This window comes from Mauremys reevesii, linkage group 12 (assembly GCF_016161935.1).
Source record: "Mauremys reevesii isolate NIE-2019 linkage group 12, ASM1616193v1, whole genome shotgun sequence".
In the NCBI taxonomy this organism is placed as follows: Eukaryota; Metazoa; Chordata; order Testudines; family Geoemydidae; genus Mauremys; species Mauremys reevesii.
This window is the reverse complement of record NC_052634.1, coordinates 1,246,284-1,259,983: the sequence shown is the minus strand read 5'-3', so window position 1 is coordinate 1,259,983 and position 13,700 is coordinate 1,246,284. Positions and strand designations below refer to the sequence as shown.

General features: G+C 49.5%; 1 protein-coding gene across 2 annotated transcripts; it reads left to right on the top strand.

The window, feature by feature from the left end:
• Window positions 1–2,038: 2,038 nt before the first annotated feature.
• On the top strand, window positions 2,039–13,137 carry CD3E (CD3e molecule). Of its 2 annotated transcripts, none has more exons than XM_039496882.1 (7): window positions 2,039–2,126; window positions 2,883–2,999; window positions 4,521–4,544; window positions 8,356–8,568; window positions 9,624–9,776; window positions 10,598–10,644; window positions 11,077–13,137. In XM_039496882.1, the coding sequence occupies exons 2-7, from the start codon at window positions 2,951–2,953 to the stop codon at window positions 11,131–11,133; spliced, it is 543 nt and encodes a 180-aa protein (XP_039352816.1). In that variant the 5' UTR covers window positions 2,039–2,126; window positions 2,883–2,950; the 3' UTR covers window positions 11,134–13,137. The 2 variants fall into 2 exon arrangements, with proteins under 2 accessions (XP_039352816.1, XP_039352815.1); XM_039496881.1 differs by lacking the exon at window positions 2,039–2,126 and adding an exon at window positions 2,645–2,766.
• Window positions 13,138–13,700: the final 563 nt, after the last annotated feature.

Below are 13,700 nucleotides of genomic sequence, written 5' to 3'. Positions count from 1 at the left end.
CCTATGGGGATTTTTTTCAAAAGACAATTCAAGCCGTCCACCCTGCACAGCAGCATGGTGGAGGGGATGACAATAGACATCTCAGCTTCCCCAAAACCTCAGCTTCCAGTGCTGGCTTTGTTCGCTTGGCTCTGTCCCTCCCAGGCAGATCATAAACCAGCTTCCAGGCTCTTTAACGTGGGGGGGTCTTTGGACAAGATTTTACAGACTGTGGCAGATTCTACAGGAGAAGGGGTTTATCCCAACACCCCCTTCCATTTGCTGTTTGGCCCTGTATGAATGTTACTGGAAATGGGCAAATATCAATTCAGGTTTGCAAGAGAAGTATAAATACCAAATGAAAATACAGGCTTGCTCTGAAATCCCACACCGAGCCGCTTGCGTGAAAGTGAGACAATGAGCAAAACAGTCAAACAAGTCCCTCTTTGGAGTAGATTGGCAATTCCAGCCTTGACACTCCTGAGTCCTAGACTGTCACAGGGACCAAAGCCAGAGCTGTCGCCTATGGAAGAGGAGCCTCTTTACAGTTAATAAAACAACTGCTGCATGTTAATTAACCCAGTGGAATTCCCCCTTCCTGAGGCTGAGCCCCTGAACCCTGCCCTAGGGACAACTGGATGCAGCGCTCTCCTCCCCCTGTGTGTGATCATTTTATCAGCACCAGATAAATGGATGCACTTTGGGGAAGCTGCATTTAAAGCATCAGCCAGGACATTTCACTCGTAGCTGGCTCAATGCTGTTCTCCAGTCTCACTTCTTTGGGTGGGGAGACACCCTGCTTCCATGGGCAGGGTTATTGGCAGCTGGAGCGAGGAGTCACTGAGGGTCTGATCTGATTAGGGTTGCCAAGTTTGGCTGGACGTATTCCTGGAGATTTCATCACCAGACATAATCTTTAATCAAAGATTAATCTTTAACTCCTGGAGGCTCCTGGACAATCCTGGAGGGTTGGCAACCCAAGATGGGGTGCTTATCCCCTTCCCCTGCCCTGCCCCAGGCGCCACAGGGCTGTCACTAGAGGATCCAGCTGAATCATGTGCATAGACAACAGGGACTTGAGGGGGCTAAAAACCAGAATGGATTTCGGGATTGCATTAGTAACTCAGGGAAACACTGTGTTTGGAACAGAAGTTCCTTTATCTCACTTTGTTCAAAATGAACAGATGTAATCTGGTACAAAGCTGCTCATTGCAGCGCTATTCAGGAGCTATTGGTATATGAATTGTTTAACTCTAGCCCCCAAATCAAAAAAGTAGCTACACTTAGGGTGACCAGATGTCCCGATTTCGGGGTCTTTTTCTTATATAGGCTCCTATTACCCCCCACCTCCTATCCTGATTTTTGACATTTGTTGCCTGGTCACCCTATCTACACCCCTATCCTATGCATGATCAGGGCCCAAGTTTGTTGCTTTTCTGCTCCTGGCCAGGAGCTGCTGCTCTGTTAGTCACAAATTCTACCACTAGAGGGAGAAGAGCCGCCATCTCCAGCTCATGCTGAACTTTCTGGTGCGTTTTCTCATTCTGTAATCAGCCAGCAGGCCAGGAGATTGGGAAATGGACCCAGAGCCCTGTCCCACCACATCACAACTCAGCATTATAACTAGCTATTTATTTACTTCTGGCACGGGCCACCATACACTGGGTTCTTTAAAGGCGGAATCCTTGCTCCAAAGAGCGTGCTGTCTAGAGACAGACCGGCCGATAGACAGGCCTTGGGAAGGCATATATATGGTTATGGTAACAAATATGTCTGTGTATTTTCGAGCAGGTGCATAAAGTATTCTCAGGTCATTCCTCCAGCTTGTCATTCCTAGCAGCAAATTGTGTGGAGGGTAGTAGTGGCCTCTCCAGTGCACACAGGGAGAACATTCTACTCCCAGGGGCAGCGTGGAAGGAGCCCAGAGATATCGGGGTGAGAAGCTGACACATGGGCCGTGAGACAAAGATGGTTCCAAACCAGGCCTGCAGTGACTGAAAACCACCACACGGCTCCTTGGTGTCTGGTGAGAAATAAAACTGGTGGGTGCAGTGCAGTCCCGAGTGGCTTCCCTTACACAAAAGCACCATCACGGCTGGCAGAGGGGCCTCGAGCAGAGTAAACCCAGCACCAAAGCCACAGAATTAGTGAGTTACTCCATTTAATTTTGTTCTGGGTCTGTTGGTTCCAGGCATGTTACTCAGCTCCCCTTTACTGAGGTTTCTCTCTCGTACCCCACTCGTCACCACAGCACTTGAACACCTGTTTCTTTGTATTACTGTCCCTATTGTTGTTGATGTTTTGTTTTACAATAGTGCCAAGGGGCGGGAATCAAAGTGCTAGGCACTGTGCAAACCCCTAGCTTTGGCAGAGGCAGTCCCTGCCCTGAAGAGCTTACAGGCTATTTCATGCTCGTTGCACAAGGTGTCTTTGTCTGCTGCTGGCTGTTGCGTTTCTTGCAGCCTGTCTAGTGGTTATGTTTGTTGCCGTCACTTTGCTAAATTAACTGTAACATTTTGAACTTAACTCAGAAAATATTGTTTAAAAACAATGGGAGATTCTGAAAGCAAATCTGCTGGGGCCAGGTTGTGTGTGCTCCTCTCGCCAGGACACTCCCTGGGCTGGTCTGAGAGTCACTGAGGTGCTTGCAGCACCAGCAGCCCCCTCGTGTTCACAGTGACGCTCGGAAATGTAGGCATCTTGAGCCTCCGCACTTCCTGGCAGGGGGTTGTTTTATCATAGACATTTGCTGTCTCTCTGAGCCGCTTGCATGTTATGCTGGAAACAGTGAGTCTCCTCCGTGCGCCACTGAACCGACTGGTAGATGCAATTCTGGGAAACAATCCCAGGCCTCGTTCTCGTAAACAGAAACTTGAAAGTGCCTGGGTTCTTTCTTTTTGCAGAGCCAGACTGGGTGATGCCAATCTGATTGGGAAGGACAGAAGAGAGAGCGAGTTGGGGGAGCGCCAGGATGAAGCTAGAGGTTGCCCTGCCTGTTTTGGGGCTCCTGCTCTGCGTGGGTGAGTACAGCTGGTTAGAGACCCCCAAGGGTTCAGGCAAGGAGGGTATTGGCGTGTGCCGATGGACATCGCGATGCACCAGCAGCCAGGTGTTCTTAAACAGCCACAAAGACTTACAGTAAAACTGAAGTTGCCGTTTGCTGATGAGAAATGTACCCCCACTAGCAGTGACATGAGGGGCAGCGGAGCAGAAATCACACCTTGCAGAATCAGAGCAGTGGAGAGAGAGGGAATTGAGGCACTTCATTCCATGTTCTTTTTTAAAAGAGAAGTCAGTTGCTGAGAAGATCCTTGTTATTTATCAGCAAATTCAGTAACCTCCAAAGCCCTCACCAATGATCTGAACAGGCTGGTGAAGGGTACGGGAGGGGCAGTGCTTAGGGCAGCAGAGTACTCTGGAATCTGGACTCCCCCGTCTGACTGCTTGCTGTTACCTGAAATCACCGTGTGCTTTTGGGTCCGTCGCTTCACTCTCTAGATCTCAGCTTCACAATGGGTAAAGCAGGGATAATACCATCCCCTGAATGTTGTCGGGGTTAACTGATTAGTGTGTGCAAAGGCAGCCAGATGAAAGGCAAAGCATGTGTAAGTGTTATCCCTAGATCGATATGTCCATAGAAAAGCGGGCAAAAGAAATTTTAAAATAAACTCTGCAGCCACTCTGCCCATGAGCGGCAAATGCCAGTTGCTGGCTTTGATGTGAACTGAAAGAGTTTGGGTTCTCTTTGGCCATGGTCAGTTTCTGTTACTGCACCTATATTATTCCCTCTGTCAAACAAAGTTCTGTGTGGGGATAAAACAGCCTATCACCTTGGGGACTGTTATAGGACTGGAAATATCCCCTATCAATTCACTGGGGCTGTTTACACTGACTTGAAAAATCAGCAAAAATGAATGATCAAGTAACCATTTTTAGTGCCATCCAAGCAGGATTGGGCACCCGCAGAGACTGGAGAGGCACGTGGAGAAACGGGATTGATCAGTGGTGTATGGCCAGCTAAAATAAACGGTGCCACCCTGGTGTTCTGACACTGTGATCTGGGGTACAAAGGGAACAGTGTAGGAACCACCTGACATTAGGGGAAAGAGAGATAGTTTCCATTTTTGTTACAAAATCAAAGACCGGGGGGCCACAAAGGCCAGCAGGAATTACAGACCTGGAGGCAAGGGCAGGGGGATTAGAACAAGTGCCCAGTCTTCAGAGTAGCTCCTCAGGTTTTGAAGGGATTTTAGCCTCCAACACCGTTTCCTGCCTTCGTCCCCATCCCCTCTTTGTCTCTGTTTCTAGGATTGGGAAGTTTGATAACATGGGTTTAAAACATGACTGCTGTGGTGAGTGTTTTCCAATGTCTGCACGGCCCCCAGGCACTTGGCTTTCAAAGCAGCATTATTATTGATTAGTGTTTTGTGTTTACTCCCTAGAGGCAGATTGTTAATAATAAGGGAAAGGATATTTTTAACAGATGAACCAAGCAGAGAGAGGTAGATTTGCTGATAGCTTTTGTTGTTTTCCTTTTCCAGCTGACACCATGGCACAGGAGAACAGTAAGTTGATTTTACCATCAATGTTTTTAACCATTCTAAACCTTTCAGAAGTGCTGCTGCTAAGATTGATCCTGCCATTTCTAATCGCTCAGAGGGAATCTAAAAACTGGGGCATCTTTAACCGCTGAGAGCGTATGCCCATTTGTCTGAGCGCCCGTATGAGTGTGAGCGTGCAAGTGTGCGTCTGGGCCTAACCCAGAACCCACTGAAGCCAAAGGGAGTCTTTCCATTGACTCCCGTGGGTGCTGACCCAGCCCCACCTGCGTGGCGGCCTCTCTGTGTGTTGGGTCATAGAGAATGTCTTTACTTCTTCTGTTTAAAAATACAGATCCAGAAAACTTTTTACCTGCACACGGTTCCACCTGGCTCCCTTTGCAGTCAGTCAGGGAGTCTTATTACTGTATTAACAACAGTTACTGGGTTTCCCCACCTGTAACATGGGGATACTGATTCTGATCTGGGTAAAGCACTTTGAGAGCGATGAGGAATGAGCTAGGTATCATATTATATAATAGTGGCGGCACCCAGGCCATATTTAGGAGCAGGACCCTCTTGGGCTGTGCTCAGCACGTATGCATAGGACAACAGTCCCTGTCCTGACTAGCTCACAGTCTAAGAACAGCATCACAGGTGACTCTGACGGGTAGAATTATTTCCCTGCTTTCTGTTTGCATTTTTCCCCTGGGGCATCAGTCGCACTCACTCTCTCTTTCCAATTTTAATTTTTCTCCATCTAATTCCGGTCATAGACTATCAGGGTTGGAAGAGACCTCAGGAGGTCATCTAGTCTAACCCCTTCCTCAAAGCAGGACCCATTCCCAACTAAATCCCCAAATTACCCCCTCAAGGATTGAACTCACAATGCTGGGTTTAGCAGGCCAATGCTCAAACCACTGAGCTATCCCCCATGGGCAAACAATCTCTCCCCACCCCCTTTTTCCTGTGCCCCACCCACAGTCCATTTTCACTCATCAGAGCCATCCCACCCAGTGTGCATGCTTCTGAAATCTGCATTCCGATTGGCCAGTGAGCAGGGAGCTGGAAAAGGTGGTTTCCTTTACATGAGAACAGCCATATTGGGTCAGACCAAAGGGCCGTCTAGCCCAGTATCCTGTCCTCTGACAGTGGCCAATGGCAGGTGCCTCAAAGGGAATTAACAGAACAGAGCAATTATCAAGTGATCCAACCCCTGTCGCCCACTCCCAGCTTCTGGCAAACAGAGGCTAGGGACACCCTCCCTGCCTATCCTGGCTAATAGCCATGGATGAACCTATTCTCCATGATCTTATCTAGCTCTTTTTTTGAACCATGTTATTGTCTTGGTCTTCAAAACATCCTCTGGCAAGGAGTTCCACAGGTTGACTGTGCATTGTGTGAAAAAATACTTCCTGTTGTTTGTTTTAAACTTGCTGCCTCTTTATTTCATTCGGTGACCCCTCAGTCTTGTGTTATGAGAAGGAGTAAATAACACTTCCTTATTTCCTTTCTCCACACCGGTCATGATTTTATAGACCTCTATCATATCCCACCTTAGTCATCTTTTTTCCAAACTAAAAAGTTCCAGTCTTATTAATCTCTCTTCATACAGAAGCTGTTCCATACTCCTACTCATTTTTGTTGCCCTTTTCTGAACCTTTTTCCAATTCCAAAATATCTTTTTTGAGATGGGGCAACCACATCTGCATGCAGTATTCAAGATGTGGATGTACCATGGATTTGTATAGAGACAATATGATATTTTCTGTCTTATTATCGATCCCTTTCTTAATGATTCCCAACATTCTGTTTGTTTTTTTGACTGCCTCTGCACATTGAGTGGATCTTTTCAGAGAACTGTCCACAATGACTCCTAGATCTCTTTCTTGAGTGGTAACAGCTAATTTAGACCTCATCATTTTATGCATATAGTTGGGATTATGTTTTTCAATGTGCATTACTTTGCATATATCAACATTGAATTTCATCTGCCATTTTGTTGCCCAGTCACCCAGTTTTGAGAGATCCCCTTGTCCACATGCTTGTTGACTCCCTCAAAGAATTCTAGTAGATTAGTGAGGCATGATTTCCCTTTACAAAAACCATGTTGATTATTGCCCAACAAATTATGTTCATCTATGTGTCTGACAATTTTGTTCTTTACTATAGTTTCAACCAGTTTGCCCAGTACTGAAGTTCCTCAGATTTGTCACCTAAAAAGAATGGCTCAGGTTTAGGAATCTCCCTCACATCCTCAACCGTGAAGACCGATGAAAATAATTAATTTAGTTTCTCCGCAATTGCCTTATCATCCCTGAGTGCTCCTTTAGCATCTTGATCATCCAGTGGCCCCACTGGTTGTTTAGCAGCTTCCTGCTCCAGATGTACTTAAAAAAATGGCTATTACTTTTTGAGTCTTTGGCTATCTGTTCTTTAAATTATTTTTTAGCCTTCCTAATTATATTTTTACACTTCATTTGCCAGAGTTTATGATCCTTTCTATTGTCCTCACTAGGATTTAACTTCCACTATTTGAAGGATGCCTTTTTGCCTCTCACTGCTTCTTTTACTTTGTTTTTTAGCCACGGTGGCTCTTTTTTGGTTCTCTTACTATGTTTTGTAATTTGGGGTATACATTTAAGTTGAGCCTCTATTATGGTGTCTTTTAAAAAAGTTTCCATGCAGCTTGCAGGGATTTTAGTTTTGGTGCTGTACCTTTTAATTTCTGTTTAACTAACCTCCTCATTTTTGTGTAGCTCACCTTTCTGAAATTCAGTGCCACAGTGTTGGGCTGCTCTGGTGTTTTCCCAGCCACAGGGATGTTAAATTTAATTATATTGTGGTCACTATCACCAAGTCGTCCAGCTATATTCACCTCTTTGACCTCTTAGTCCACTTCGGACTAAATCAAGAATTGCCTCTCCCCTTTTTGGTTCCAGGACTAGCTGCTCCAAGAAGCAGCCATTTAAGGTGTCAAGAAACTTCATCTCTTCATCCCGTTCTGAGATTGTATGTACCCAGTCAATATGGGGATAGTTGAAATCATCCATTATTATTATTGAGTTTTTTATTTTAATTGCTTCTCTAATCTCCCTAAGCATTTCACAGTCACTATCACCATCCTGGTCAGGTGGTCAGTAATATATCGCTACTGTTATATCCTTATTATTCGAGCATGGAAGTACTATCCATAGAGACTCTATGGTACAGTTTGGTTATGTTCATTTATGTGTCTGACAGTTTTGTTCTTTACTATAATTTCAACCCGTTTGCCCAGTACTGAAGTCAGGCTTACCAGCTTGTAATTGCCGGGGACACCTCTGGAGCCCTTTTTAAAAATTGCTGTCACATTAGCTGTCCTCCAGTCATTTGGTACAGAAGCTGATTCCAGCAAGGTTTATTCAATGCTTAAAGTGGTCTGAGAAAAGATTGGGGCATCTATCCCAATCCCAGACAAAATAAGTGTTCATGCACAAGAGAGACAATTCCCAGTTCAACTTTGTGAGTTCATTGATTACGTAATAATGGTGATCAATGCTTAGCTCCTGAAGCCATTTATAGCTACTTACCGTTATTGCTTGTGAATGCGGAGAGCGTTATACACCACAACTCCCCCCGAACTGATACCTAGGTTAGAGATTTTACATTTAACCGAACAACCCCCTTTCCAGAGTCCCTCCGAGAGGCAAGGCAGTGCTCAAAGTGAGCCCTCTGTGACACAGCTCCACTGTTAGTTATATTTTTGCTGTGTCTGGGACCCCCTTGCCGTGCCCATTTTAAGCACTGGTTTTACTGAATACCTGTGTTTCCATTGTTCTTTCTTTCCATTTTGCAGCATTCCAGGTGGTGATCTCCAAGACCAAGGTGACTATCACCTGCCCCTTTGAGTCAGACCCAGGCATAAAATGGGAGAAAGAAAAGGTAAAGAAACCGGATCAAGATGGCAAACAAGACTATGTGATTGAGGAGTACGACGGTTCCAAGGTTGAAGGGCTCTATACGTGTACGTCTGGGGGAAACTCCGCCAGACTTTACCTGAAGGCCAAAGGTAAATGGGAGAGAGTGCGCCTTCCATGGGAATATGCAGAAACATGAGATGTCATGGGAGGCTACAGAGGCTAGCGATTAACTCTGTGACCTTATTGCCCAGAAGATTCACGTGCCATAACGTACGCAGAGGCCTGATTTTCAGGGGCACTGCTGGGACTGACTTTGACACTCAGCTGCTCTGAGGTCCGGCCAGGCCCCCATGAGCACTGAGATTCCATGGGGCACTGTTCAAAAAAGTGTGTGTTTGCCATGGGATGTGTGGCTCAGTTAGCCCTCTCTGCACTGTTGTGTGGCGTGCTTTGCCGTTGCTGTGTCCTCCACCCCAGAGGTGGCTGCATTTCAAAGGTGCTTTACACACCTACCTTGGGAGCTGCTTTGGGATGGGAGAGGGTTTATAAATGTGAGACTATTATCTCTCCCTGAGACCAGTGACCTTTCATGAGCTTCAGAGAATCACGAATCTTCAGGATCTTGGCAGGAGACTCCAGGTCTAGAGGCTTGGAGGGCACAGCCCGGCTTCCCCAGTCCCCCTGGGAAACTGAATCAATTCTCCTCCATTCTGACAAAGCCCTTGGCAGCCCATGCGCTCTCTCGGGTGTCTGGGGAGCTGCTCGGGGAGCCTGAGAATCCCTGTGCTCTTTCTGGCACAGACAGAAAGGCTGGGAGTGGGTGGGGAGCATGGAACGAGCTGTTACAACCGAGGGATGTTTGCACCCTGCTGCCAAGGGCCATGCAGAAAAACCAGGGGACATTTCAGTCACTGACCGCTCCAGCCATCCCAGCAGTGTTGGCAGAGTGAGGCGTGTGAAGGGGGGAACAGAAAGGTCTCTCTCTTCCCCCTTCATTTCCCCGCTTACTGTTCTTGTCCCCCTCATGGTATGTGCGTCTCCATCCATGCAAAGCAAGTGGGTGAGGTCTGGGCAGACCAAACGTGGGGCATTTACCCAGCAGTGTCTCTGGGCTGGGACTTGTGACTCCCACCTCCAGCTGTCCCCCTTTCCCCCCCTTTGCCCTTCTCCCTCTCGCTGAGCCCCCTGTCCCTTCCCACCGCAGTGTGCAGGAACTGTGAGGAGCTGGATGTCTTGACAGTGGCTGGGGTCATCATCGCAGATCTCCTCATCACCCTCGGGGTGCTGATCCTGGTCTATTACTTCAGTAAGAACCGGAAGGGGCGAGTGGGTGGCAGCGCCGGAGTTCATCCGAGAGGTAAGAGCCGGTTCGAATCTCTCCTGGGAATAAGTGGCTGAGCGCCTGCAACTGGGGGAAACGCTGGGGTCAAGCCCACCTCAGGCTCCTCCTGCCGCTTACCACACCCTGTGCCACCCTTCATGTGGGGAAGGTGCAGCTGCCATTTTGTGCTGAAAGCGCCCCAGCCACAGGAACCCATTGCCAGGCTATGGTGAAGCAGCCATGAGAGGGCAAAGGGAGGGTGGGGCTGGCTGGAAGGGCTGTACTGCTGCCTCCCCGGCGGTATCACAGCACAGCCGCCCTCAAGCATTCACACCACGAGTCAGCCCCTAACCTCAGGGAGTTGGCTTTAAAATCACGAGATTTTATTTAAATGAGAAATGGGGGGGGGGTTGTCTCTGCTCTCTGAGCCCATCAGTTGGGTCACATTTTTAGGCCTTTCTCTGCAACCAGGACGGCTGGAAACTGCCTTATTTTAAAATGGAAGCTGAGATTCTAGTGCAGTCTCTTGATTCCCGCAGTGGGGGCACTAAGACAGACACCACAAATCACCGACACTCCCAAGAGCTGACAGCACTGCATTTTGCACCCCGGCCAGAGCATCATTTGGTTCAGGGGCTGGAGGCCTGTGCCTCAGAGGACAGTCCTGCGTTCTGGGTGCTACAAAGGCCAGGTGCTCAGGGCTGAGGTGTCTCACTTGGGTCCCCAAAATTGGAGGACATTTTGTGCCCTGTTTGTTCCTGAAACGTCCACGGAGATGAGTCCCGCCTGCGAAGCTCTGTGTCTGCACTAAGAATGGTAGTATTCCACCTGAACGTTCTCCCTGCTTTGCTTTCCAGGCCCGAAGATGGTGCGCCCCCCGCCTGTGCCAAACCCAGACTATGAGGTAACGGGAACCATGGGGGGGCGGGTTCCTTCTCTTCTCTTGGCCTTTCCAGAACTATTGGGATTGGGGTCACAGCCTTCTTGGTGGATGATGAGAGCTGAGAAATTACAGCATTGGCCCCCTTCCACCAGGTGCTTGGTTCAGCTCCAGGCTTCATCTGGGTGGAGGGGAAGGAGTGACTGAGAGCAGGGCCATGTGGCTTCCTAGGGTAGTTATTTATCCATACGACAAGGAGTCATCAACAGAAAGATCGTCACAGCATGCAGGGTACAGGGTGCATACCCAGAGCTGCACGCTCCCTGTGCCCACGTCACAGCTGGTGGTGGCACTGAGGTGCCCCAGCCCTGGCACAGAGCCCGGTTGTACCAAGTGCTGTCACTGTGCTAGGTTAACGCAAGAGCCTGTTGCTCACATCTGCTCCTGTTCCCACAGCCCATCCGGAAGGGTCAGCGGGATGTGTACGCCGGGCTGCAGTCCAGGGGCTTCTGAATCACCCTGCGGATGGCAGGGTGGACGAGAGCAGCTGAGAGTCCCCCAGCTTCTGTCCCCCGTGATACAGATTCTCTGCAGTCCATGCTGGGCAGCTGCGCATTCTGTGGACCAGCCCAGCAGCTGCAATGGGAGACGCTGCCCCTCCTTGGACACCTCCTTCCTGCCTTTGATTTGACCCCAGGGAACAGACACTGACTAAAGAAACAAGAAGAAAAGGTTTTCCCCATTAAATACTTGTAGCTTTCTCCTCTTCGGGCTCCTCCTGGGATGGCTGGGCTCTCCTGATCCCTCGTTCCAAACTCCTGGGGAAACCCTTTCACTCTTCAGTTTTATTTATTTCAGTCACATGCTTTGATTTCTCTCTCCAGCACCCTGAGCCATTGATCTCGCCCTGACACTCAGCTGGCCTCTTCCCTGCCCAGGGCAAGGAGAGACATTGTCCAGTGTCCTGAGCACCAGCAACACCTGAGCTGTGACCCCAGCTCTGACACTGAGTCCCTCTGTGACCACGGCTGAGTCCCTCCCCCTCAGCCTTCCCATCTGTACCATGGACAGAGACCATCCACTTCCCCGAGATGCGTTAAATAGCGCTAGTAAAGGGCAGACCCTCTCGGGGCACTGAGGCTTGGCTGGCTCTCTCCTATTCCTCTGGTTTTACATTAGATCCCATTTCCCTGCCCAGGATAGTAACAACTCTGTCACCACGTTCCCTGGGGCTCGAAAGGCAGATGCGATGGTCACTATGGGCAGTAAAGGGTAGAAGTGGCCAAGTGCACATCCACCATATTCCTCCGTCAGCCCCATCCCTGTCCAGCTTGTGCTCTGCAGTGTTCTTCTGGCCACCACTAGTGTTCGGGGTGTAAGTCCCGGTGCTGCGAGCTCCAGGCCCCGGTGCGGTGTCAGTCGTGCTCACCTGGTCCTGTCTCAGCATTGACCGAGCAGTTCATTGAAAACACAGCTCTGGCTGCCCTTTCCAGCCACGCTCAGCACGCCTGTCCTTGCTGTGGGGTCCCACACAGCCCCAACACCCCTTTCTGGAGACCTGCCTAGAGGAAAAGGGGCTGGAGTCCTTTCTTGCATCGCTGGGATGGATAAAGATGGCCTGGAAGGAGGGGCTTTAAATATCAGCGGTGGACATCTGGAGCCGCCTGGTTTTGCTGGAGGACCCGGTGGTTCTCTCAGAAAGGTACCTAAATAGAAGGCTGGGCCTGTGGAGTCTTCAGCACGTGCCCCTTCTCCCCCAGGCCTCCTCTAGACATGGTAACAAAGCGTCATCTGTAAGCCCCCCCGTAGGGCGCTTACGTGGCTGATCGAGTCTCTAACCCTTATTATTAAATTCCAGTAGCACTTGGGAGCCCTGGTCAAGATCCAGGCCCCGTTGGGCTGGGTTCTGCTGAGGAACCTAGTCCCTCCCCAGAGACGTCACTGTCTCAGGGGGACGAGACGCGGGAGAGAGGACTGGCACCATTTCCCAGATGGGAAACTGAGCTCAGGGCTCCTGACCCTCCAGGACTTCTCTGGAGAAGTCCTATAGAATTTAAGAGCAGCAAAACCCATAGGGCTGTGTAGAAATCAGCCCAAACCCTAGAGAACTGCAGACAGAATGAGACCCTTTCCATAGGTTTTTGTTGTTACTCAGCCTGTGGAATTCTATAGTAGGGACCCCCATTCCTGCTTCAGTTCCATAGCGTGGTCCAAAACCGCACCTAGAAATAGGAGCGTTTTCTAGTAACGGTGCGAGGACTTTCCCAGAAGGGCTATACAACCCCCCTGCTCTGAATGAGTCTCCTCTGGCTCACCTCGCTCCAACCCCCTTCCTTGCTGTCCCACTCTCTCTCCTGTTCCATCTCTGGCTCTCGGGCTGCGTCCGGGCTCCATGGGGTCTGTTACCAAGATGGTGAGTTTGTCTGTACTGAGAAAGGCCTGCTTGAACGTGTATGATGCAAGTATTTCTAAAAGTGCATTATGCAGCCAATAAAGTGGGAGGGCTCTGCCCCTGGATCCGCATTGGAGGGCGTTTCCAATTCATTCTTTCTCCACACAACCGTTGCTCAGAGGACTCTGCGCAGGAAAGACCCCGCGTCCGCAAAAGCTGCTGGGGTCACTGCTGAGGTGCACTGGTAGGGGGTGAGGGGCAGACAGCAAACAGTGGAGTGCAATGGCCAGGCTAGGGGAGAGATGTCATCAGCAGAGCTGGGGGCTGGGCTGGAATAGCTGGGGGGCTGCAGGTCAGGCCTGGGGCAAGATAACAAGGTTGTGGTCACTTACACTCCATTTAACAAGCCATCTTCAAAAGCCAGTGGAGTTAAAATGATCCAGTTTCATGAAGGTGGCAGGACAGTCAATGTGGGGAGTGGGATTCAGACTTGTTTCCTTTTCCCGAGAGCCACATGGGCAGCTGGGAGCAGACACCAGCGTCTGGCTTAGCCCAGGGCTGAGCAGAGTCAGTTTTCTATTGCTCAGAGGGGAGACGTCGCTCCGGAGAGGAAGCAGCAGTAACTGAGGTGGGCTGTGGTTTAGCCCTGGGGTCTCAGCACAGCGAGGAGTGAGCACCCAGCCAGTTT

Coding starts and splice junctions, on each gene's coding strand:
- CD3E (XM_039496882.1), top strand. CDS start 2,951: ATGAAGCTAGAGGTTGCCCTGCCTGTTTTGGGGCTCCTGCTCTGCGTG. Junction 8,569..9,623: donor ACTTTACCTGAAGGCCAAAG/GTAAATGGGAGA, acceptor TTCCCACCGCAG/TGTGCAGGAACTGTGAGGAG. Junction 10,645..11,076: donor TGCCAAACCCAGACTATGAG/GTAACGGGAACC, acceptor CTGTTCCCACAG/CCCATCCGGAAGGGTCAGCG.